The sequence below is a fragment of the Phymastichus coffea genome, unplaced genomic scaffold (assembly GCF_024137745.1).
Source record: "Phymastichus coffea isolate CEN01 unplaced genomic scaffold, Cenicafe_Pcof_1.1 PCOF00044, whole genome shotgun sequence".
Lineage (NCBI taxonomy): Eukaryota > Metazoa > Arthropoda > Insecta > Hymenoptera > Eulophidae > Phymastichus > Phymastichus coffea.
The window spans coordinates 1237253-1264046 of NW_026706855.1; the positions used below are offsets into that span (position 1 = coordinate 1237253).

Consider the following 26794-nt stretch of genomic DNA (forward strand, 5'->3'; position numbering starts at 1 on the left):
GTCAAATTAAAAAGTTTGGCCGGCAGTGAGGCGGAGCGGGGAAAGTATGCGCGATAGCCGATCCGATCATCGGATCGTCCTCTATTTATTCGGGCGCCGGCGAGGAAAAGCAAACCCCGAGATATCACGCGCGCAATTTCGCAATTTCACGCAGTCGGCGACGCGTGGCAACAGCCAGAGCGCCGAGTATGCGCGGACGAGGAGATAAGCATCGATGTAAATCAGTGCCCGCTGCGGTTCATCTGGCCCTGCAACGGCGATACGACACGGCAAGGCAAGGCGCATCGCTCGTTAACGAATAATCAATGCTACGCGGGCCCGACGACGCCCAACGACGCCCAACGACGCATCGACCGAATTGATTTCCGAGTGCTGTACTCCTGCTGGATTGATTAGCTTGATTATAATGGATCCATTGTCGGGGATATTAGCATAATTAGAACGGTCTTCCTACGGGCTATAATTGCCAACTGAAATAATTATACTGGCAAGGTATGTGATTAATTGGCCGCCGCGAGTGCAGAAGACACGCGGCTCGGTATTAAATTCGCGGCTACTCTGCGCGCGCAAAGAGCTCGCCAATACAAATATTTGAGAGCTTTCCAATTAAGCCCCGATTCTTTTTGATGATTTGCAAGCGTTGAATTCTCTGGAAGCTTTATTTGGCCAAGCACAATTTTGCGCATTTGATGAAATGACTTTAGGCACGTTCAACTCTACGGGGTCGACTCGAATTCGCGCTAGAAATCGAATGACGTTTGCAGATGCCATTTCTAATATCATTTCGGAAAGTGCAGCAGGTGGAAGAAGGGCTACGTCAAGATTGTTGCTTAGACTCGTATGCTCGTCGAATTAATGGCGCACGGTCGCGCAGTAAACGGCCAATCGTCAGCGGACTCGACGATTAAGCATTGAGGTGCGCACTTATGGCATTTACTCTTTCTCTTCCTCGAGACTGGCAGCTTTGTCCAACGCGGTGCGCGAACAAGGATAAGACAACGGCACGAGACTCCACAGTGTATCCGCGTTTATACTCGTAAACAGTTCCAATGTACGACTGTTGCCGGCGTCGCGCCGCCGCCGAGTTTATTCCCCGGGATCAAGTTTATTCGTCCCTAGGGGCTTCCTATACGGATAAGTCTTTTGTTGTCGGGAGACTGCTATCGCGCTGGGAACACGCGCGGGGAATCAATAGTCCACGCGAAAAGATCGTTAAAACATCGTAACTGTCTTTCGCGGTTTCGCAACGCTGCGTCGCTCGGACACCGCGCCAATTCTCGCTCTCTGTATACCTGGCGCGGGAGAACCCCGGCGTATCGATAGTTTGCAGGGTTCTACAAATACGCCGAGACTATTTTTTTCACGGGGCTTTGTGTCGTTAACTGTTTCGTAAACTGCCGAGTTGATTACTTCGAGTTTGTTCCAGTCACCATACGGCTTCCTTTAACTTTCCAATTTTTCTCATTACACTGTATGTTTTGCGATAAGAACAGAGTCCAAATATTAGACTAGGGGATCGTCTATTTAATTATACGTATGCGCGGAGCCTCTTTTTTTTCTATTCTCTGCCTTGATGTCTGAGAAACAGACGGGCGAAATGGTTGACAAGGTAGTCGTATTTACCGCTCTTTTCTCTGCTGACTTTGTTTGACCTTCACGAGATTATGTACTCGCGTTTTTTTACGATTGTCGCAAATCTAATTTTCTTGTCGTTTTTTACTTTGTTTTGCTTTTACGCGGCTAGTAAAGAAACATCAACGACATTAATAAAAAAAACTTTTATCTATTTTATAGAACGGCAGCATGAACTAGATTTTTTTTATATTTCATTGGAAAATATCGGCGGAAAGTTATTTTCGTTCACCTTTTTTCCCGACTTCAATGCCACGTACGCTCTGTATTTTAGTTCGTTGAGTAGTTAATCCAAGTCGAAAGCACCATGCGCCTGCAAGGTGCAAGCGTACCAAGAAGAGATAATTCACGAGTTATGCGCATGTCAGTTCGTTAAGCTTAATTCAACTGAGATAGTAAAATCAAATTAAATGCAGCAGCATTATAAGAGCTCCGGATGATTATCGCTACCTCCGGTTTCAGCCGCACGATAACAATCAGAGCCGCCCTCTCTACGCGCTTTCGCCAAGCAAAGCGTTTATCGACTGGCTCGTACGATAAATACTTCTGATTCGTGCTTTCGTTCGATAAGACGCGCAAACATCACGCGATATAATGTTATTTACGAATGGCACGATGACGTATTTGTTTTATTATTATATGAATTTTTCGCTCTAGAACAATAGTTAAATTTAGTAGTTATCGATAATTATTTATCGATAATTTTATCCTAAAAACTCTAACGATTTGTTAATAAATGGCTTTCACGAATAGAAATGAAAATAATACAAATCTTTATCGACGCGAGCCCTTGGCAAGCAGATTTCTGTTATCACCTCGCAGGATATCGAGCAACCGTGAAAATTGAGCGTAGCTGACGGGATGGCAGCACCAGCTCGAGCTCGTCGAGCTTTTCCGCAGGATCGATCGATCTCGGCTGGCGTCGCAAGAGCGCGGGATGGCGCCACGTGCGCGCCAATGCGGAATCAACGAAAACAAATGCACACGCACACACGCGTGCCGCGGAGCGCGTCTCGTCCAACAGAATGGCGCGATCGATCACGTTTTCTTCCGCGCACACAGTCGTCCGAATTATATTCGCGCGTGCCGTTGCCGCGACTCGTCGAATTCGTTAGCCAATCGCCATGCAGTGTAGCCGAGAGAAAAATGCGCTCGTCGCGCGACGATAAGGCGCGCGGAACATTTTTCACCGCGAAAAACTTTGATTGCTCCGCAAAAGTTTCAGGTCAAGACGTAAATTTCTCCATCGTATTTTTTTTTTGTCGCTTGTTTCTTACGAGATTCTTTTCTCTTCCTCAGTAGGTGTATAAGCCGCCGCTAACGTTCGTTCTACTTGACCTAAAACGTCGCTCGGAGTGCTTTTCTAGGCAGCAAGATTCAATTTTGGAAAGGCACACCATAGTCGTGCGCCTGACGACGAAAATTCAGATCCGCGACATGAAATTCCCATCGTTCGACGGCTATTTATGAATAATTGAGCTTACGTTCGGTGGCAGACGTGCGGTATAGCATGATATTTACCTGAAACAGACAGAGAAAAATGCGTATTTATTGATACAGTTCAACGGTGAGACAGACGAAAGCGTGCGCTAACGAGAATTTCTTTTTATTCCGCGTCGGGAGTCGTGTGGCGCTCGACGATCACGACTTTCATCTCGAGTACACCTGGCCTGCCGTCGTTTACGCGTGTACGTCGTTGCCCGCGATGGCATACGTCCATAATATTTTGAGGCTGTGCGAACTCGCACGCGAGAGAGAGAGAGAGAGAGAGAAAGGGGGCAAGCTCGCTCTCGCCAGCCAATTCAACGCTTTTGTAGATCGTAAGATGCACTCGTGGGCAAGAGAGCTCGTTCGCTGTTTCATCGACAACGTCACCAGTTGCTCTATCGCCACGCGATATACGTACGTAAACGCGATGGTTTACATCGAATGTTCCACTCGAGTGACAAAGAAGTTAGTTGCAAAGCTGCAGCTCGGAGTATTGATCGGCGAAATGGACAGCGGAAGGTCGAAATGCACACACTGCTCCATACAAAATTGCTCTCTCTAACTACGATCGATACGTGCACATTCTTATAATCAGGTGACTGATTCGCGCCGGGTGTCTCTTCAATCAGCTCGCAATTGTCAGGCAGACACAGGTAGTACGTCGGTGGATCGTCTCGGATTTCTGCGAGTGCGAGCGAAGGTCAGCGCTCGTCGCCGGTTCCAATTAGTCCTCGGGCGGGCTCACCTTGGCGACGCGACGAAAATCCGAACGATCGACTGTGTCGGAAACGAAGCGCGTCCGACTAATCGACGCCGATTAACTCGCCATTTCCGCGAGATTCTCCTTTGTCCGGGGTCGCCCGCGCGATGGTTTTGCCTGTGCGAGAGAAGAGTAATTGGAATATCGAAGCGCAGGAGCCTCTATTTTGTTTTTGGCACTGTGCATCGTCTGCTGTGTGCGCGACAAAGAGGAAGGGTTGGGGCGTCGGCGTGGATCCGCTACAGCGCGAACGAGCGACCAGCTCCGACTCGCGCGTACGCAAAGGAGCGGGTAATTAGCGCTTAATTTGCCTTTGCCACGACGTCGGGTTACTGCAGCGAAAGGAGCCGCGATGCCGCCGCCGCCGTCGACGACGACGACGACTGACGTTTTACCCTCGAGGAGCTTTTCAATGCTACCCCGAGGCCGCGGAGCCTGCGACAGTTTCAATTAAAATTCGTCGCGGACGATATGAAAGGCCTACCGTTGCCACTCCTATAATTTCGATGAAATATTTAGCTTCAATTAAGAGAATATCAGTCGTGCATCTGTTCTGCAAATGAACTACTAGCTATTCAATCATCCAATTGCTTTTAGAACAAAAACTTATTAAAATAACATTTGCCACTCTGAATGTCGCGTCATAGCTTGTCTAGTCTGTTTCGGTCGAACAACGCATGTACACCGCAGACGCACGCACGCGCGTGCACACACACATACACACACGCGCGCACGCAAAAGAGCGTTGCGAGACTACATCGAAGCCGGAAGAGTAAAATCGTGACAATGCGATAAACGATGCTCAGTTCTGCAGATACCGTTATATCGCAAGCTATTAGGTCGACTAAAAAAATTTACAGGACAACTAGTTGAGTGATAAAAAAACGCCTCGTGTTGGCGGAAAAATGGGTCCTCGATAGGATTCTATCGAAATGGAGATGCATGCATATGAAGAGAGAGAGAGAGAGAGAGAGAGAGAGAGAGAGAGAGAGAGAGAGAGAGAGAGAGAGAAATGAAATGTTAGAGTGAGAGCACGAACCTTGAAAGAGATGATTCAAGCTGGTACCCTTGAAACACGTGCAGCCCATAATAAATCCCATCATCGGGTTTTCACTGGCGCTTGTGCGTTTCTTATGCCTGATGATCGAATCGGGACCGACAACTGACACTTCGCCGACACAACACTGCACTGGCGACGTCGTGCGCGGAGGAGGGAGACGTCGAGAAAGCTAACGGACCAACGACGCCTCCGCCGCTCATCGTCACTGCTGCTGCTTCGCGCCGCGCGCGAGTCTTTACTGCTAATGAGTCTAACGAGCTGCTTAGGTTAACGAACTCCAACGATAAGCTTTGCCGACGCTCACGATAACGCCACTCGCATTATCTATCGGCATTGTTTTTACGTTTCTCTCTCTCTCTCTCTCTCATCCTATTTTTTTGCTCTGCTGTCGACGATCATTGCGTTGCGTCGAGAGTAATTGAAAACTTTCGGTGCTTCCTTACGCGGAAACGGACAATATCTCAGCAAAAATGCATTCGGAATCGCACGCTGAAAGTCACATCGCACGCACAATGTTGCCGAAGCGAGCTCCCCAATAAAAATGCTACTCGTAACCTAAATAGCACGCGATGGAATGTATAGAATAACATTGAAAACAGTGCGTGTCGCAGCGAGCAGATACATTCAGTGTTTCCTGTCCACTTTCAGTCTAATTCAGGTACAAATAACTCGCCGCGTGAGTCATTGTGTAACGAACAAACGTTTACGTTAGGTAAGCAGCAGGTAATGATGCTCATGCGAGCGTGTCAACTGAAATCGGCTATAATCGAGCATATACGGTTGTCACGCGACGTCCTTTCCGATTTGATCGATGCGTGTTAAAAGTCGTGCCTGTCTATTTGTCCCCGTGCACGATCATCAAACACGGCATTTGTCGAAAGCTGCTTCGACGCTTTATTTAATTATACGCTCTTTGATCTTTCGCCCGCCGCAACCGTTTATTGGATTTATCCGACGATCGCATGTTTTTTGACATGACATCTACGTTATTGCAATATTTTGCTAGTTGAAAAAATCGTACACGATCTTGTCCTTAATTAATTTTTAAAGATCACTTAGTTAAGAAATTATATTAAAAATGTACGAAAAGTTCAACACGTTCTAATGGTCTCGTGGCGGCTTAAATTTTACGACTCTCGAAGAAGCAAAAACGATGTCAAACGGATTATGTACTTATTCAGGAGAGTAAACATATATACGCTTTTATTGACGGATAATTATTTTTCCAGCAATTCAATATTTCGCTAATTCCAAGATTCACTTTTTCAGTTACTACGGTATGCAATTAAAAATACAATATCTTTTTAGAGTGATCATTGAAAGGAAATATATCACAAAAATTATAGCAGAATTGTATAAAGGTGTAACATAAAATTTGTTTTTTATTGAGAAAATGGAATTTGGTAATTTCACTGAATTTGCTTTGCAGGGCATTAAATAACTACGAATCAAAAGCTGCGCTCGAATGAACGTATGGAATTTAAATATTAACGTTTAAAAAGGCTCCATTAAATTTTCCCTCTGAAACTGTTGAGGTCAAACTGAACTTCCGCGAAGTTGCTTAAATTGCCTCTCCCGCCACCCCGTGACAGTTTAGTTTGCAAAATCAATTGAATCCAACTTATCATTCTACAAGAACAACCAGACACATAAACAATCGACTCGATTCGCATGATACACAGGAAATAGAGTGCTTACAATGCAAGCTTGCCGCATAACATAGTATAATGGATGCCCGTTGATCCGCGGTAAGCCACAGTCCCGGATAATCTCGGATCAGTTTCAGGACTCCGCCACGCGTACAGTGTTAGTCAAGCAATTCGATTTTCAGCATTTCTAGCCTCTTTCCAGTCCGTCTCTGCATGCCAATTACGCACATCGCGTGCTAACATCATAAATGAGACGCCATTCTATTTGTTGCGAAAGAAAGACACGATGGAAAACATGATTAATAAATTTACCTTAATATAATAATTCTTGTGCATTATTTTTATGAAAATGTCGACCGCAGAGTGGATTAACGCATGACAGTTATTTATGCGTCGAATCAATAATGCACATTCGAGAATCAAGACAATCCGTAAACGCGTATCTATTTTTTTGGACTGTCATAACTAGTTTCATAAACAGAGCACGGCGAGTTCCAGCGAGTGTACATCCCGACGTATAAGACTTGCAGCAGCAGCAGAAGCCGAAGCACTAACTCGCCGCAACTAGAATGAAAAAGCACTAAGCCAAACTTTTCTCGATGGCAGAAATAATACGGTGGCGATGATTGCTGCGAAGTATCTTTCTCGAGCATCCGAGCTGAAAGATACTTCTTTCTTTTTTGCGCGGTCACTCGTCACTCCGTATAAGCAGACACGGCTCTCGGACAAAAGATATTTCCCATGCCATGTAATTGCAGCCCAGGAAATTCTTTTCTCTTTTTCTTTTTACAAATGATAAAGTATCGGCGGAGGTAAACTCAATAGCGATTTATTGCGAATGGAAACGCCAAGCTCTAGCACGTCGTGCCATATTTCCGCGGGGATACATCAAATTTACGGTCAAATGAAACGGAACGGTACTCGAGAAGATGCCGAGATGCCGCTCGGATGCTAGAACCGACAAAGGCGAATGGCGAACTCTGATATTTTTTGCTTCTCTCTCGCTCCTTCTCTTTTCAAAAATAAAGTGCATGGGCCGAAGCGAGTATATCTTATTGGAAATCCATACGACAGGTCGTATTTAATGGTTCAACCTCAAAAGACGATAGTTTTTTCATTTAGCCAATTGAATCGTATCATGAACAGCAAGAAAAGTAGAAAATGGACGAGTCAAATATCATTAAACGAGAGCTCGAACGTCGCTGCTATCTGCAATGGAACGCAATTAAGAGTCTTTTGTCACCGACTAAAAGGCTCAATTAACCATCGTGTCATAACTCGCAATGTGTGTGTGTGTGCGTGTGTGTGTGTGTGTGTGTGTGTGTGTGTGTGTGTGTGCTACAGGATCGATGACGCTTGGCAGTCGGGATTTTTTCTTTCTGTGCTCGCGTCACGGCTTGCACGCAAGAACAGCGGGGAAAATGCCAGACCCAGACCCAACAGGAACAGCGCTGAGTGGATAATTTCGAGAGGAGTCTGTTTGAGAAAGTTACTGGTGGTGAGAGACTTGGGCAAGTCGAGATGCCTGAGCGATTCACATACTATTTGGTTTTGTTTACTAATTTCGCCTCGAGAAGATGTGACCTTCTGATGAATATTTTTTTAAACTATCAAACTTCTCACGATGAAATGTCGGAGTCGGCACCTAAGTATTTTGGATTTGTTCTATTCTGTTGAGTAATCGAAAACCGAGTCGGAAATGAATTGCTCGGATAAACGCATTAACGTAGAGTAGGTAAAAAGCTCCTTTTGAATGAGCAGTTTGCGAATTGGGGCGTTTAGTTATTAATGACAATCTACTCTTCTCGAGTAGCACTTTTTGCCCAGCTGTACTTAGCGAAATAAAGCTTAATTCAATTGCATTTGCCCCGTGAGAAATAGCTCAGGGCGCATCAATAAAAATTGCAAAGAGCATCTTGGGCGCCAAGAGCAACAGCGAGCTGTCTGGGAAACTTTGTCGGGCAAAGAACGAGCGAGAGACGGTAAGTGAGTTAGGCGCGGGAAGCCGAAACAGGGTAGAAAGAAAGAGAGAGCGAGGGAGCTTGCGGTTCGGAGCAACGTTGTCTTCGAGAGTTTTGCACGATCCATGCTCTCGAGCGTCGACGGCTGAATCAGTGCCGGCGTGCAGCTGAGAATGGCAGCAAATCAGCACCGGCGATGTCGCCGGTTGGCTGTTTGTTTGGATCGCAACGCGCGCATTTGCATTCGAGTTGTCGAGGTCGCTCGTAATAATCCTATTGCGCGAAGCCGCGCGTGCGAAGACTCGGATGAAGCGCGTTATCGGCGCTGTGCGGCGAGTTGAACGTCCTACACCCGTCGTTCTCATCGATTGGTTCACCTGGCGAAGCTCTCGCGCGCTCGCGCGCTCTCTATAAATAAACACTCGCGAATTAACCCACTTGTTTTCATACATCCGGCCTTAGCAGCCGCGCAAGAGGAATTACACGGAGAGAGTAAAAAAGAGAGAAAAATTTTCGCGTTGGCCATTACTTTCAATCACCCGCGGCTCTTTCCGGTTTTTTTTCCTTTCCTCTCGCCTCCCTCGCCCAACTCGTCCATGTATATGTGTCTGTGTGCACAGGGCGGAGGGGCTCGAGGGGAAAAGAAAGGTTAAAAGTAAAGGTGGTAAGGAACGCGGCAGAACGAATCGCTCTTCCGAAAGAATAATGCATCATCCGCAGCTGCGCAATTAGCGAGTGTGTTATATATCTTTATAGAATTCGCTCGTTATAACCCAATATCATTTTGCCTTCCGACGCCGACATTGAATCATCATCGCCGTCATTGAAAACAATAGACGCGGCTTATGCGAAAGTGTAGAGGAGCGGGAACGGCCTTAATATCGACTGCATAATGCTGGTCGTCTCGGCGCCTGGAATTTCTGCAAAAACTTCAAGATCGCTACGAGTTTACGTCACGCCATCGCGATATTACCGAGGAAATTGAAGAAAGAGAGTTTCTCGCGGCGCGATACTCTGCGGAATATTAAAGTACGAATCTTTCTCTCTCCTGCCTATATTCTCATTGAGTTTGTTTGTTTAATTCAGAACCCGGACTTTGGCACTCGACTGGGCACGATGTACACGTTAAGCACTGACGTTGCATATATATATATATGAATGCACGTGAGAGCTAAATTCGAGAAAGGCTGAAAGAGGCCGTGATCAAAGTATTTCGGTGGCGCGCCAACGAGGATATCAAGGCAAAAGCCCTTTCGCCGGTGGAAGGCGCGTACGAATAGTTTGCGAGCGACTAGTATCCAACTATTCCCGACGCCGGGTACCGCAAGCGCAGACTCGTAACGGCAGCAAAAGAGTGAGAGAGGCGGTGATGCATTATGCAGCGAGGAAGCGGAAAGCGCGCTGTCGGCCGAGAGACTAACTGGATAGAGGCTGCAGCAGCAGTGGCGGATCAATCGAATTCGCCTCGTTAAAGCTCGCGTGATTGACTTCCGCCCTCTGACCCTGGCTTCGAGAGCCACGCTGCTTCTCGATTTTACCAAGCCTGCGGCGACCTTTGATTATTCAATTTATAATTGGCGCCTGCGACGGTATTTCACCATGAATTCCTCTCTCTCTCTCTCTCTCTCTCTCTCTCTCTCTCTCTCTCTCTCTCTCTCTCTCTCTCTCTCTCTCTCTCTCTCTCTCTCTCTCTCTCTCTCTCTCTCTCTCTCTCTCTCTCGTGCACGGCCTACGATATCAGCTGCCTCTTCTGGACTGCCGAACTAACGGCAGAATTAACGAATCGCAGAAGCCGAAGCGATCTATGAAGTCGAGGCAGCGAAATATATAGACGCTGTAAAAAAAGAAAACGCATCGCGACATGCGGTCGATTATTCAATCGAGCATTCGCAAATTTGTATCGCATTCCGCGGGCCGAGGCAGCCTCTTGCTCGCTACGTCACCGCGGCTATAAATATTAACATTGAGTGTCAGCCGACTCTCGACCGCAGCGTCGTCGCAGTTATACTCTTGGAAGAATTAGCAAGAATTTCCTATCGTTTTTTCGATATGTTTCTTGTGCTTGGAAATGTTCTCTTATGATTCTTCGTCGCGCTTATCCGATCGCTGACTTTGTCAACCGTATTTGAAAGTATAATTTTCACGCAGGATGTTATTTCATGTGTATCATAACACTGCTACCGATAACTTAAAAAGAAAATGCATTGTGGAAATGCTCGAATAATAGGAAATAAACGAACGAACAAGCAGTCGGATAATTGAAAAATGAAGCTGGGTCGCTTGGGCATTAAGTTCAAAGCTGAGCTCTCGCACACTGCGGCATCTTCACCTTTATTTTGGATGCGCGCTTTTCATGGTCGAGCGCTATTTTTACAGATCTGCCCGTCGCACGCGCACGCGCCTCGGTGCGATGCGACATTTTTGTGCGCTCACTCGCTCGCTCGCTACGACCGTTGAGCTTCTGTCTGCTGCTGCTGCTGCTGCTGCGCGATTTTTTCCCTTCCTCGCTCCTTCTACTTTCCTCGCCATTGTGTGCTCTCGAGAGCTTTTGTCTCGCACGCTTTCTGTCTGTCTGTCTGTCTGTCTCTCTCTCTCTCTCTCTCTCTCTCTCTCTCTCTCTCTCTCTCGCGAGTATTTTTTTGCGATCGCAGATTAACGTTTGACGAGCTACGTGAAATAATTATCTTGCTAATGAGTGCACCGATGTTTTTACAGCGGATTACTGACAAATTAAATTTTCGTTGTTTTAGTTTTCTAGCACGATATTACTTTACTGGGAAAAATGCCGTTTTGTTACAAGTGTTATTGAGGAATTGACGAGATCTGATGAATTATGCATTCGCGCATCGAGAAGCCTGTACAAATTGAGCTTTTTGCAACGCACACTAAAAAAACGTGGGGGTGGGGGCTTCAACAAGTCAAACACAAGCAACAATAAGGGTCAGATTGCCAGCTAGCTCGCAACATATATCTAGGTTCGCCTGTGTGCGTTCACTCTAAAAATGTTCACAGTCTCTCGACTGCATTACTGAAGTTCCGGCAAAAAGAAAAAATGATAACAACAACTCGAAAAGCGCTATCGCTCAACGAAGTCATACAAGAACCTATCGGAAAAAGGAGAGATGGAAAAGGGTTGAACGTACCACCCTTCTAAAGTCGCTAACGAGCTTAGCGTTGTTCGATGACCGGAGCGTGAAATCGTAGTCTGTCGTATTAATTGCATCGACAATTTCGCCTCGCACAAGGGACGACTTTCGAATTTCTCCTTATTTTTTTTATTTCTCATTGCTACTTTGAGTTCAGAACAAAGGAACGATTGACGTTTCGCAATCAGCCTATTTTTAATGATGCGTTGAGCTTCGAGAATAGGCTATTATTTGGCAGGCAAAAGTTAACGATATTCATCAAAAGTTGACAATAGCGTCGGCCACAGTTTCCTAAATAAATCGAATTTGTGCATTGAATAGAACGTCATTAAGCGCCAAGGAGAGGATGCACAATCTGCACAACAATAGGGCATTTAAAAGAAACGGCGGCGGGCGAAAGTCATCCGTATACGCGGGTCTATGGTTTCAGGCGAGCTCGTGACATTGGATCCACCAATTACACTGAGCGAGGAGGGGCGGATATTGGTTTGTAGGGCTGTTGGCTCGCTGCCTGCCGCCTGGCCAAGTCGACTCGAGTGCTGACCGGAGCCGAAGTTTGAACGTGTACCGAGGCGGAAATTTCAGATATGGATCGAGCGCCTTCGGGGTCCGGGAAGGCGTTCATCATTGTTGGTTGTAGATGTGTTCGTTGCTCGCCAGAGCAATCGCCGAGATTGTTTTTTTCTTCTTCCATTCTACTTTCGCGCAGATGTACACATACGCCTCTTTAATGGCGTTTTCTCACGGGTGGAATAATACCAACTGGCAGTAAGCGGATCTCGCACGAGAGTTTTGTGAATTTTTAACCGCGTTCTCGCGCACATCGCGCAGTTGCGTGGTGCAAGCGAGCCTCGCTTGGAATACTCGAACGCACTCGAAATGAGTTTAAAATGAAACCTGCGGTGCTCAAGAATTTATACTTTCCGCAAAGAAAGCAGAGAGGAGGAGGACGTAACGAATTCAAATCCTCGTTGATGATAAAACTTGAATACGCTTCGTATGAGGCATTACGTGCGGAGAGCCGCTGCGTCAAAACAAGTCGTAGCCGTCGTTGTGAGAAAGAAGGAGGAAAAAAGAAAATCGATGAACGAAAAGCGGCTTATTAGACGCAAAAAGAGGAAATTCGAAGAGATAAGGACCCTCGCGGAACAAGCTGTCATTGAGGATGGTCGACGCCACTCGAGTAAGGCACGTAGTCAGTGCGGGTCGATCGCTCGCGGCCGATAAATGACAATGCACCGAGCGAGCTACATATCTGCATGCCAAAGTCAACAGTCAACAGTCAAGACATTACAATAACTTTCGAATCTGCTTGTGGATCTGCTTGAGGCAATTTCAAGGGCTTTTTGCCCGAATGTAGGTGACTTTTCTAAGCACGATACTACATTCATACTCATCCCCGATTTATTCGCGAATTCGCGCAATTGTTGCGATAAGAAAACACCGAGCACAAGTTTCTGGCAATATCCGCTGCTTTTTCGAGCAACTTCTAAAAACTTGCCGGCGTACGTATGAAAGTAGCCGAGGATCAAATTTTCACTTCTATTGATGATTTTTCTTTGAGCGTTCGCTCGTGGCGCCCGCAGATGAAGTTCGAGAGTCACGAGCAAACGTTTGCAAATTGATGAATGGCTGCGATCCGTCATAATTAAGCCGATCGGATTTTCTTATGTTATTGTAATAACATTTCAATAATCTTTTTCCGACGAGTTGGCGGCTTCTGACATTTTCTCCACGCTAGAGCATGATTTTATGACGCGGGGCCACGACGAAGAGGCACCGCGGATAATCGTTTATTCCAAGCCATATATATAGGATGCATCGTTCCCCGGGGAGAGTGGATGCTCATAAGCGAGAACAACAAAAGTTTATGGCCGTAGGATATCACAGCTCACTTTTTTACAGCCACAGAAACTTCGCTGAAGTGATTTTTCATCGTATTCCTTTTGCCACTTGCATTAATATCAGCGAGCTGTGTGCAATATTCACGAGGCACGTATATAGGCACATCCCGCGGGATTTCCGTCGCGAAACTTGGCGAAACAATTGAGTCATCCGACAGTCGTATATGCTTAGACGTTATCTCATCGATTGAAAATTTAGCATTGGCTCGTCGTTGCAGAGAGCGGTTAGCTGCTATTTGAAGCGCGCTTTCGCAAAAACTTTTGCGCGCGCATAAATGTTTCACGAGAAGAAGGGGGGGAGCAATGCTTTTATAGACTACCGTCGAAGTTCTTCGTTCTTTCCTCCTATGACCATTAACTAGTTTAAAGTTATTCGCAAGTTTTTGAAGTCCGTTCTATATGTAGATACAGGCACGCGAATGTCAAAGTTGGATGACGATGATCGAGCGAGCGTTACACACTAGCACACACGAGAACAGAAACATCAAAATGGACTGTCGGGCGATGTAACTGGCACGATAAGCTCCGGCCGCGAACGCTCGCGTATCACCTGTGGCCGTGATACAGCGAGAGCGCATTGACCCCATGGACGAGAGAGCGAGCAAGACGCTTTTCTCGGCAGAGCCGTGGGCTCCGGAACGGTGTTTGGAAAACAGTTGTCGCCGTGCCAGAGCTTATCGCGTCCGAGCGAGTGTGTGTGAGTGTGAGGGAGAGAGACAGAGAGAGAGAGAAAGAGAGAGAGAGGAAACGAAGCGCACCTTTGCGTCGACGTCGTATGAAACACCACTGCAGCATGAAACATGACACTCTGCGACTGCAGGCGGCGGCGAGTGTGTTGGTCCTAGGCAGAGCGTGATCCGCATCGGCACTGCGCTCGCGTTATCGAAGCGAGCATGCGCTGCACCCCGTCGAAGAGGCTCCGCTTGCAGGTTAGGTCGCGTCGCCGCGACGCGTAGGCACGCACAATCGGACCCGCGGACAGCTGATCTCGACGGCTACACGTACGTAGGTGTGCCGAGCAGCGTAGCGCGCTGACGCGCGCGGGACGTATCGGTACGCTTAGGCGCCTCGAGGTCGGCCCACCGACTGACTCGGGCATCGCGACGCCGACGCCACCTTCCTGCGCGCCACTGCTATATGCTCGTTCTCACCCCTCTCCTCCTCCTCCTCCTCCTCCTCCTCCTCATCCTCCTCCTCCTCCAATTCCTCTTCCTCCTCTTTCCTTCTACATCGCGACTCTCACTCGCTCGCCACCGAAAGCGTACCTATAATACGCTTCCTTGCTCTCTGGTGCTGCTGTTGCTGCGCGCGAAAATATTCACGACCGGCCTTTTCTCTCCTTTTCTCGTGCTAATTCACTCGCGAATGTTCTAATTTCCACTGTTACGTCGGCATTTTAATTACGAGAGGAACGCTGAAATCGTTGTTTCAGTAGTGTGCAGGACGCAAAAGCGTTGGGTAAATTTAAAGAAAATATTTTTGCTTATCCTCGCACTCTCCCTCTTTCCTCTCTCCTCTCTCTCTCTTTCTCTTTCTATCTCGTTGAGCTTGCTCTTTTACATTAAAATTGCTGATGCTCATACTCACGGATAGTAACTTGAATCATAAGAACACATTCGGTATTTTAATGAAACGTTCGTTTGAGACAACATTGAGATGTGCGGTGTTATTATTAGAATATTTGAAAGTTGTATAAAATAGTAGTATCGAGTCAGTGGTACTACTCTGTCGATTCTTTTCTATCGGTATGACTAATCGGCAATCGATTAGCCTTGACTGACGACACGACTAAGCCAATCAATTCCACGTTTATTCTCTCTCATAATATCTATTCAGTGAGCACCTACGTCAATACTAGGCGTAATATCACATCCGCGACCTGCGTTATGCAGCGATAATATGTGTGTCGTTACTCTATGCACGCTTGAGTTTGAGTGTGCTCCAGTAAGGTTTTTATTCATTATTGACGAAATCCTGATGAAGCCGAGTGAGAGAGTCGGAGTGGCGTCATTAATTTGTCCCGAAAGTAGATCAAATTTTCTAACCCGTGCAGCGCTGTGATTCTATGGCTGTAAAAATCCAAGTGCATTCATTTCCTCTCACGCGCGGAATATTCAAATGCAATTTTCTTTCTACGAGGTTTTGCTCACCAGCTTAATGAATCAGAGAGCGAGTACTTAGCTTCCGATTCAATTTAGTTTTTAGGCGTTTCAATATTGATGCTCCCTTCCAGCTGGGAATAACTTTGCGTTCACTGGTATTGATCTTAGCAGCTGTGATATGGCGTGTCGTACTAAACTTATAGTCGTACTACTGACGACTTGCAGCGCGCCGCGGTGATGGCGCAGAGTGCGCGAGAAATTTTATGAATTTACGATGGTGTTTAGACATTAGTTTTCACGCTAATTAACGGCATGCATGGCGCGCATTGTAATGCATGAGATTGAACTAATAGTTAATTTGTGAGTTCACGCCAGTTACTATCCCACTAGCATACGCCCACTCGAAATTGCTTTATGGAAATTAAGAGCAATAATGTCGGAGATTATACGACGAAACTATCGTGTTGTTTGTTAGTCCGAGAGCGTATTTTTGTTAGCCCGAGAGTTTATTAATTCACGTAAAATATATTTTGTTTCTCGACAAATACCACGCGATCCAATAAATAACAAAACCGAAAACAAACAAAATTGAAACCACCACTGTCTATTGAATTCGACGTGCGTCACTATCGACAAGAAATACCGTACGGTAATCCAGCGCGGTCGTCATTCGAAGCGTACCGCTGAAATAATCGGCGTCGCGCGCAGAGCCTCTCGAAAAAACGTGTCTGTCGCGACCGGACGACAAAAAAGAAAAAGAAAGAACTGAAAGTGAATACAAAAAGCCCCGAGTAAAAATGGAGGCGCGAATATTTTTTTCACGAATGCGAATAAAAACGTCCCAACGGCAGCGAAAAACGTGACGCATGGCCGAGGATCAGAATGGACTTTTGGCTCACCAGCGCTCTACCGCTCTCGCGCGAAGCTAGTCTCGCGCCTGAGGATTGTCCAATTGAAAAAATTCAGCTCGCTGAATTGGGATCGATAGGGGCAAAGTTCTCTTTCTCAAACTAAATTACCAACGCGATTGCGAGCTTCGCCTTGCGAGCGAAAGGGGAGAAACGATCAACTCGATGAGTCATTCGCGCCTAAATGAAGATTGCGCGCTCACGTCGGGATGCTGGCTGGAAAAGCGATTGGACACTATTGGTCTCAATGGGAATCGTATGGATAGTTTCAAGCGCGATCAAAGTCAAAGGCAATTTCCTCGAATATCCCATTAGAAGCTAGAGCAGAAGTCGTTGGCTGACGGTCTATCTATCAAAAGATGCGGGACGCGCGATAAAGGAATGGAAAAGCAAGGGAGAGAGTGCCGAAGCAGAAGAGGGTGGCAAGTCTCGAACTAAACGGCTTGATAAATAATTGATACGCGCGTATTACTCTTGCCGTGTCTTACGACACACGAGATGATCGAAGGGAGGTCAATGGTGATGGGGAATCAAGTGTCATCGGAATACAAATGTCGATACGTGAGGACGAATACGATGCGCGGTAAGCCAGTCCCGAGATCGTTCCCGTGTAAACAGACGGCTTTTTTTCTGTCCCCTCAATATATATCGTCGACAAACCAGCGCGCCAGTGTGACGGCGCGGCTTTTTGGGTTAGCAGCAGAGTAATCAGCCAGAGCGAAGCCGTGCCGACCGCAAACTACTCGCTGCCGAAATGATGCATACAAGTATATGGGTAATTCTTGGCTATTTCGATTGACTTGTAACCCTTAGGTTACGGTTTTTTTTTTTTAATTTGGCACAATTGTTGTACACATAAAAGTGAGATTTTTCCCAAATTTTGAAGACGATACATTAATTATATAAAAAGTTATTAACAATTAAAGAAAAATGATAAAAAATGTTCAAACGGCTATATTTTAAAAACTAATAAAGATATCGAAGTCGGATTTTCTTGAAAATACTTATAATGCCTTAAAATTTTGAAATAATTACAACAATAAACAATAAAGAATTTTTTTCGAAAGTTATTAACTTTTTGTTTAAACAATTGCTAATATCTCAAAAAGTATTTTTTTTTAAATTCTTGCTCCTGCGTGTTCCTGAGAATTTTTGCTATCGAAATCAAATAACTTTCGAAAAAAATTCTTTATTGTTTATTGTTGTAATTATTTCGAAATTTTAAGGCATTATAAGTATTTTCAAAAAAATCCGACTTCGATATCTTTATTAGTTTTTAAAATATAGCCGTTTGAAAATTTTTTATCATTTTTCTTTAATTGTTAATAACTTTTTATACAATTAATGTATCGTCTCCAAAATTTGGGAAAAATTTCACTTTTATGTGTACAACAATTGTGCCAAATTAAAAAAAAATCCGTAACCTAAGGGTTACAAGTCAATCGAAATAGCCAAGAATTACCCATATATCGAATACCGATCCTCGTGCACCTTACAATCATCCGCCGCGCTATAAAATACGCCAGTCTCGGGGCAGCTACCGTACTTCTGCAACGCGTGATGGACAGAAAAAATTTTAATATAAATTGCTTGCGTGCGAATCGCAATTTTCGAATACTCGTTTGCGTTCTTGTCTTTTTTCTTTTGATTGAAAATAAGAGCCTCGTAAAGATCACAAGTAGGAGCCAACCCGAGTTATTCGAGTTATTTCAGTCGAATACCAGCCAGAGAGAGAGAGAGAGAGAGAGAGAGAGAGAGAGAGAGAGAGAGAGAGAGAGAGAGAGAGAGAGAGAGAGAGAGAGAGAGAGAGAGGGGGGGGGGGGGCAAATGAGCAAAGTGAATTTTACCGAGATGCGGCCGCGGGGAGTTTGCTCGCTTAATGCAAAGCGAAACGAAGCTGAAGATATTGAAAGCAACGGGCTCGCAGCCGTGAAATTCGTAAGCGGGAGGATACTCTGCACGTCGAAAAAGTGAATAATCCCTCTCCTTCATCGGCGAGATTGATGTTAATTGGATTACTCACAGACGATGCTTTTTCAAGTGATTGTTCGTAATGCGAATTGCTTTTCGATAGTCACGCTCGTGAGGACGGCAACTTTTTTCTGATACACAGAAATCCAATGATATTGAAAAATGGATTATTATTTTAAAACACTGATTCTCGTTCTCGCTCGCTCTTTCCGTTCGATCAAATAGTCGTATATGTATGAAGGAGCGTCAGTTTTAAAATTATCAGGGAATCTGATACAGGTCGAGATCAATGTTTCATCAATCAATGTTTCATTCCATTAAATTCTTTATTTTCTCAAATACAAAGCTGCTCTGACTTTTTGAACTTAATTCGAATATCATGGGACTGGTGATACTTCATATATATCATTTCTTTTACCAACGAGAACGTAAACGATAAGCGCGTCTTTTGAAAATTGATGATCCAAGAGGAACTCTTCACAAATCTGCATGACCTATCAGTTCTCGAGCCATGAAAATGAAAATATCGCGAGATCAGCATATCATCGAAATCTCAACAGCAAAGGCACATAAGGAAGGAAAAAGAAAACGGCAAGGAAGAAACTCCCTTGAAATACCAAGGCGCTGTATAGTTTCCATCGCCTTTGGGGAATTAACAGGAATTTCATTCGCAATGGGCTTATCGTCCCCAGAGTTCTTGAGTCGTACATTTATTTGTCACGCGAAACGCACAAGCGGCTTTAATTGGTTTTGCTGACTTTTATAAATGACCGATGTCTCCCAGCAAAATTTTCTGCGAGCGCATCCGCCAGCACCGCGATATTTTTAAGAAGGGTCGTGCAAACAGATTTCGATTATCCAAGCTTTTCGCTTGTGCAGGCCGCGACGGTGTATAATTTTACTTTCAAGCAGGGCGGAGGAAAGAAAACTTTGGTTAGTGCTCCGCGTACGAGAGGAAAACTGTTCAGACGGTTCTGCATTATTCTCACATTCTATGGGGTGGGCTCTGTAGCTTACTCTGGCGAGAAATCGGTGCGAAATTATTCTACGTGGTGAAGACTGGGCGAGTTAAAGGAGAAAATCGAGTCCTGCCGTTATATTGTATTTTCCGCGAACAATGGCTCGGCTAACGTTGGGCACGAGTGTAAGTCGATAGAGCCCAAGTTTTTCCTCATTAGAGGCCACTTGTCTTCTGCTTCGTTTGCCCGGATGAATCTATATAGGATTTCTCTCATTTCTCCACGCTTTGGATCGTGCATTCCTCTTTCGAGCCGCTCGCTATCTGACTAAACGAAGTGAACGGGGGCTAAGAGTTCGATCGAATACTTCTCGAGTGCACGCGGCTAATGTGATTACTTTGGCCCTCGGGAAAATCCGATTTTTATGCAAACTTCAACATTACGAATTTTTCTGTCTCACCGAGAGTGAATAGTTCAGGTTTTAACTAGTTTTCAAAAGCTAGTCGTGAGGACTCGCTGCAAGCCATGATGCAAGCTTATGGGAATGCAAATTGAATCGCATTGCACTTTGCTTTCACTCTCTTGGATCTCTATTGGAACAACTAAAATAACATTTCTCCTTCTCACTCTTTAGCGGAGCTTTCGCGCTTTGTAGTAATTAACAGTCTTGCGTAAATGGATAAAATAATGGATAAAATAAAAGCTATTTGATGAGAAACAACGCGCATGCGCGAAGAAGTAAATAAATGTGGAATAAGAGACTTTCTTTTAATCGACTGGTAGTTAATAATTTTTAATCGACATTATTCTTGTATAATATTTGCACCGACGAAATTTAGCATCCAGTAGTTGAGGTCAATGAGCGATCAGCCGCTATAAGATCAAAGATTGACCCTGAACTTCAGATGGTCAAACAAGTGCCATGCCGCTTCCATTGTTCATCCTATCTCGTACTAACTCAAAATTAGTGTAGCATCGATGCATCAATTCGAAACTGTAACGACGGTGTCGGTGTGTGCATTATCCGCACAGGAAATTCGATTCAATCGCAAGTTTGCGAAATTGCCCGCAAAAGCGGGAACGTGACTTAACGCCTCCTTAGCGCCGATCCATGTACAACTTTTAGATTGGAAAATTTCTAAGCGTCGTTTTATGCTACGTCGCGCCTCGTAACTGCTCCCCCCCCCCCCCGCCCCCCCGAAGATTTGCGGTTTCCTGATTTTGCGACGTCTCGCTTGCGCTCGGATTGAAAAGCATTGAGAATTTGTAGTGCGAACCGCAAATATCGCGGTAAATTTACGGCGAAAGCTTATTTACGACGGGAAACTTTTTTTTTCTTCGAACCAGGCAAACGGCAAATGCTCGGTCATCGTCTGTTATCTCGCAGATCTTTGCGCCCAAAATTGGGTTCCGACCGAAATTACTCGGTGGCCGAATTTCCAGAACGGATTCCAACGCAGTATGAGTCGTACGGAAGTTTCGTTGTATACAGGCGAGCGCGCTTTTTTCTCCAATGAGGTATGCTACATGGCTCGAAAGTGATATTTCATGTTGCTTAAGCGATTCGTCAAAAAGGCGCATACGATAGGTTCATTTTTTCTCTTATTATTTTTGTTAAAGAGAAATCTGACTATTTTGCGACATTGTCTACTTTGAGATAAAGACTATTTGGAAGAGACAGCAGAACTTTTATTTTTGAAAGCGCGAGCTCACTTATTTCTCGTCACATTCTTATAGATCGAGGATATAACGAGTAGGAGGATCTTTTCCCCAACGCGCAACTTGATAGTGAGTGCTTGTTTTATCGAAAGCTTCTTTACATATCCTAAACGGCTGGCACGAAGGGCTGCTCTTCCCACTATGAAATTAACCTAGATTCCGGTTGGCGAGCGCATGTCCTTTCAATATACCGCGCAACATAAAACGAAACTTAGTCCGCGGCGGGGAGACCATTTTCTGCGGAAGAAAACATTACACACGCGCTTCCAAGGGAAGGAGGGTACGCTGATAAAGTAAATCGACACACGCGAGGGAAGCCCACCAAGGAGCCGCGAAAAAGACCAAAAGAACGAAAGAGAGCGAGGATAAGCGAGGCAAGAAAAAGAGGTTGGCCCGTTAAAGTCTCGAGCGACGACGATGCTGTGTGTACGTTGGCCGAGCTGCTGCCGCTGCCGGGGGTATTGATCGCTCTTGGCTGGCGCCTATCGGGTCGCTTCCGCCTTATCATGCGAGAAACTCCTATGTGTGTTAGTGCGCACTCAACTGACCGAAAGTTGGTAATTTCGACAGCAACCCGGGGGGGGGGGGGGGGCAGGGAGGGATGCAACAGAGCCACCGTACGTGGATTTTTACGAGCCTTTAATTGAGAGCGATTTGTTTTCATCCCGTTTCGATTGGTGGCTTTCGCAGTAACCACGCGCGAACGCGTTATTTCGATTTCCGTGAATTATTGCCGCAGTGGCTCTGAATTAGCGTTTAGGATTAGATAAGCGCACGCAACGCGAGCAGTGAAGAGCAATTAATTCGAGCCAATAAATATCGAGTATCGTACGTCGACAGTGCTAATGTATACAGCAAATATCGAGAATATATTTACCCTTTCGGTTATATTGAAAAAAAAACATTCACAATCCAACAGCGGCATTCGCGCAAAACCCTTGTGGAAGCGATCGAAACACGAGACGGAGAGGGAGAAAAATCGAGAGGAAAGAAACAACAATGGCTCGGGCCAATAGAATCCAATTAGCACAGCGCTTCTGAGCCAACTGATATTTCTCTTGCACGAGGCTACAATTTATATCTACAGAGCGACTTTGTGCGAGAATTAGCTTCGTCGAGCAAAGCTCAGGTCCGCGAATCCCTTTTGAAATATTCAATGTGCGAGCTAAGAGCACGACTGACGCGAAAATAAAAAATGCGTCGAGACCTCAATGCGACGTTTAGAGAGAAACAAATGTAAGGCCGTCCGCTTTTTCAATTCGTCGAGCAAATAGAAGTGGACTGCTGCCGTTGCTGCCGCGCCGAGAAAAGTAAACACCGAATCCCGAAGGCACGCGCATGCATATATGTCGCGCGCGAGCTTTGTTTTTCTATTCCCGGTGCCTCTTCGCTCGCATTAATCCAAAGATCGCGCGCAAGCGAGACGGCAAACGTCACCAGTCACGTAATGCACTAATCCTGTGCTTCGCAAGCGTCGACACGACATACACTTGGAGAAATTCGATGCACAAGGCGCATTCATTCGGACAAATGAAGGTTTGACCCATGGGTGCATATACACTGCACTTTACTTTAAGACTAAAAATGTGAATATACTCAAAGCGCATTTTTTTTTATTTTTTACTTCGCGTGATATCGATAAAGAAGATGCTAGCGTCGGGGCAAACTATTGACAGCGATAAATGTCTCCGCGAAGTTTCTCTCGGTTCGAGGAAAAACGGCCGCTGAACTTTCGCAGTCGATAGTCTAAATGAATTAACGCCGCTCGACTTGGCGCTCGTTATTTATAATTGCCAGCACGTCGCGCAAGGCATTCCGACTTTCCGCGCTTCGGATAATCGATTGCTCCTTTCATTCGTGCGTATCGCGAGCATACCAATGGACAAGAACAACAATGAAAGCTTCGAAGAATTCCAGGAAGGAAAATTCAATTAGAGAGAATTCAGTTGAAAGTTACTTAACAGTGCGATTGAGAGAGGGAGGGAAGTAAGCATCTCCTTACGCAATATAATCGATGGGGCAATTAAGCGTGCTGTAAGGGGGTCGGGGGGGGGGGAGGGTAGTCACGTAAGATCGCAAAGTAGATGACTCGACAGCAAGGCAAGCTTGTTGTAGAATAATAAAGACAGTGTACATTCAATTACTCGAGCGTCAAGCGATAGCCCAAGAGCATAGGGCTTACAGGTCATTGATCCTCCACGGTCTACGGCGGTGATGCACCGCGCACACAAGTATGCGACTGTGCAACCGCCGCCCCCTTCTCCTTGGAACTCGCGCGGACCGGCATGAAGGTGTAAGAAAGTACCAAAATAACGAGAAATAAAGGACTTGCCGACACGGTAGGGTGTCCCATCCTTGTTGATCATCGAAATGCGACATTCTGTTTTTCGTTCGGTTATCGAAAATGCATTTGCCTAATCTGCTTCAGCAAGAGATGGCTTTTTCCTTTTTACCGGCACGGATTGAAGGGTTTCGCATTTTTCTTTTTCTTTTATTCTTCTTACACTGGTTCGCTCTAGATCAGGGTAGATATGCTTATTGACTTTTTGAGAAAGGCAAAAAATATGTGACCTCGTGGCTTTTTCTATCTTTGTGGTAAGTTGTGGTTTCTTTTGTTTTTGTATCGAGGCCTTTAGAAAGTTTTAGGTAATTGAAAAAATCGAACTAGAGAGGAGTTTGTATTTCAGCGGTTTCGAATTAGTAAAATCATGAATAAGCACAAGCTCCCACCAATATAACCTAATATATATTGACGAGGAGGGGGAGGAGAGAAGTGGCATTTTGCTTGGCTAATCTAATCGGTCCAGCAACTTGTACGTACGTTTGCCTATGTATGTATGCGTGTCCTTTTCTACCCGCCGTCGCCGACACGGCGTTACACATTGAGGAATTGGGTCATCGCCGCAGGCTGCCTGGCACTTCCATGCCTAAACCGCGCTAGTGCTTCCTACTTCAAGTACGCGCGCGGGATGACTTTTAATATGAGCTTGCGAAGCCTTTCCTTGACACTCTGCTCGAAGTCGCTTATACATATTTTGTCGGAGAGAGTCTCGGTGATGTAACCAAATTTGGAAGTCATTTTCTAAATCTCTATTCACCTACATTTTCGTCGTGTCTTTTGTTTCAATGACTTTTCTCAGAAGCAAAGAATCAGACAGGAGATTAATTCTCAGCTATATATGCGAAAGTCTTCGAATAATTCAGTTTCAATTGTGATATTTTATAAGCGTATATAAGGGGTTGTTTCATCTTTTCTTTACTTCTTTTTGAAGAGGCGCAGACAAAGATAGTAAGCCTTAAACTTAAATAATGTGAGCAGCGAGCTGTGACTTACCTTGGGAGTTGTGCTGATTGGAGGAGGGTAGCGGGGGCATTCCAGGGTAGAGCGGCGACGGATGGGGCGAGGCCCTGTTACTGCCGGGCGGTTGCTGGCTGGCATTGGTAGGTGTCGGAGTTGCCGGCTGCTGAAACGTTTGCGTCGGCTGCGAGGTAGGCGTCGCTACGGGTGTACTCCCGTGCTGCTGCTGCTGCTGCTGTTGCTGCTGCTGTTGTTGTTGTTGTTGTTGTTGCTGCTGCTGCTGCTGTTGGAATTGTTGTTGTAACTGTTGCTGCAGTTGCTGCTGATGCTGAGCTTGCTGCTGCTGAGGCGTCGGCGGCTTCTGAGGCGCGCTTGTGTTGTCACCCATGGGACCTGCAAAATAATATTGTATTTTAGATGTTCCGAGTTACTTGCTTGAATTTTGTGGTACAAAATTGTATGAACTTTTAGTTGAGTAATTTCGATTATTTATTCGTAAAATTTACTGAAAAGATACGGAAAAATAGTAGAAAACTACTTTTCATTTTTCACATCGATAAAATAGATTGCCACTGTATCATTAGCTAGTAAGTAGTATAAAATTTACTTTTTTACTAAAAACCTACTTTTACAGTAACAAATACAAATTTTATAAGCTTTCGAACATTTCTACAAATTGCTAAACATTGTGGCAATAAATATTTTTAACGCGTTCTTTTATAAATTTATTTTTTTTTAGATTGTAAAATAGTACCTACTCGAATACTCACTATTTTCGGGAATGGGAGACGTAGGACTTTCAGGCAACAATATGCCTTTCTGTACAAGTTCATCTCGGTTTGCTCGAACCGAAATTTTCCTCTCAAGTGCTAAAACAAAAAAAAAATAAACCCATCAGTCAATAGTATCAATGTAACATCAAAATAAGCTTGAGAACAATCCACCATTTGATTCATGAACGGAAAAAGTAACAGTTATTGTCAACTCACATCTGGACGCGGCCTCAAACTTGTCAGATTTCTTTTTCCGTTTCCATTTCCATGGCTTAAAGAGTCTACCAAGGGCTGAAAACTTGCTTTTCCTTTCGAGCGGCGGTGTCCGCGTTCCGGAACCCAAACTGTTTGTTCGAAGTGCTGCTCCATTCTGTTTTTTCGCTGCAACAAGAAAAGAAAACCATTGAAATCCAGTGATAGGTCAGTTCGCGTGAACATGTATCCAACAATGCGTTTTAATTTATAGCGCATTGTTTTTAACTGAAAGAGAGAGACGGAGGGAGAGAGAGGGAGAGAGAGAGAAAGGGAGGGAGAGCGAGAAAAAAGTGCGAGTTCCGCGATACCGACGTTAAAGTTTCGCAACCTATTTCGCTTTGCCGCGCGACCTGCATTACCGCACTATGGGATGCGTGAGGCTGCTGCTCTCTCTCTCTCTCCCTCTCTAGCGGTTAATGGATCAACGATGAATAAAAATAACTCTGCTCGTACGCGAATAATAAAATACAATGGGATGACAATGATTTAGCGACGTGAATTTCGATCGAAAGTGAGTGTAATTGTTACACCTGCGGTTATATGAAGAGAGAGAGAGAGAGAGAGAGAGAGAGAGGCGATTACGTAAATGAAGCACATGAAATACGCTCGTATTTTTCAAAATTACAGCTGCTGTGGCACTTGCAATTGTACAAAACTTGGTCTGGTCATCGTCTTGAGTTGCTGTTGTTGGCGACTTCCGTGAAACATAATGCGCAAAAGCGAAGAGCCTCTCCCCCCCCCCCCCCCCTCCTCACCCCCCTCGCTACTTGTAGTTTCTATCAGTGAGAAAATATTTCTCCGCGAATGTGAGAATAAAGCAAGGACACTGGAAAACAACTTTTCAATCGTTAAATGAAAAAAATAAAAATGCACGTTAATCATCGGGAATTTCCAGCGGGTGAATCAGCAAGCAAATAATCCACGCGCCTCGCGCGTACGTAACACGGCGATCGCTCTTAAGCGAAGAGTCGTCAACTCGACGTCGAATTAGCCGAGCGATTTCTCAGCGAAAACGCGCGCGCGACAAGCGCGACAGTAGCAGCTACGAACTCCACGTGCCGATCAATACCTCGATATACGAGTATAATAGCGCGCAAAAGAGACAACAACCCTCCTTGGAGACAGACGATCAGACAAAGTAGAAAACGTCAGTTTGATTCGAGCCAGTGCTCTCTCTTTCTTGTGCTTTCAACGACCACCAAGTGTGCG

The 26794-nt window shown here is 45.3% G+C and overlaps 1 protein-coding gene across 7 annotated transcripts in view; it reads right to left on the minus strand.

Moving 5' to 3' along the window:
- Nucleotides 1–26794, minus strand: part of LOC131664633 (phosphatase and actin regulator 1-like) — a 112417-nt gene that overhangs the window by 35927 nt on the left and 49696 nt on the right. For 6 of the 7 annotated variants that reach the window (XM_058935904.1, XM_058935903.1, XM_058935899.1 and 3 more), the window contains 3 exons: nt 25547–25711; nt 25316–25426; nt 24594–24950 (listed from right to left, as the gene is read on the minus strand). In XM_058935904.1, the coding sequence (XP_058791887.1) occupies nt 24594–24950; nt 25316–25426; nt 25547–25711 (633 nt within the window). The remainder of the gene's footprint in view (nt 1–24593; nt 24951–25315; nt 25427–25546; nt 25712–26794) is intronic. The other variant, XM_058935900.1, reaches the window with a different exon arrangement.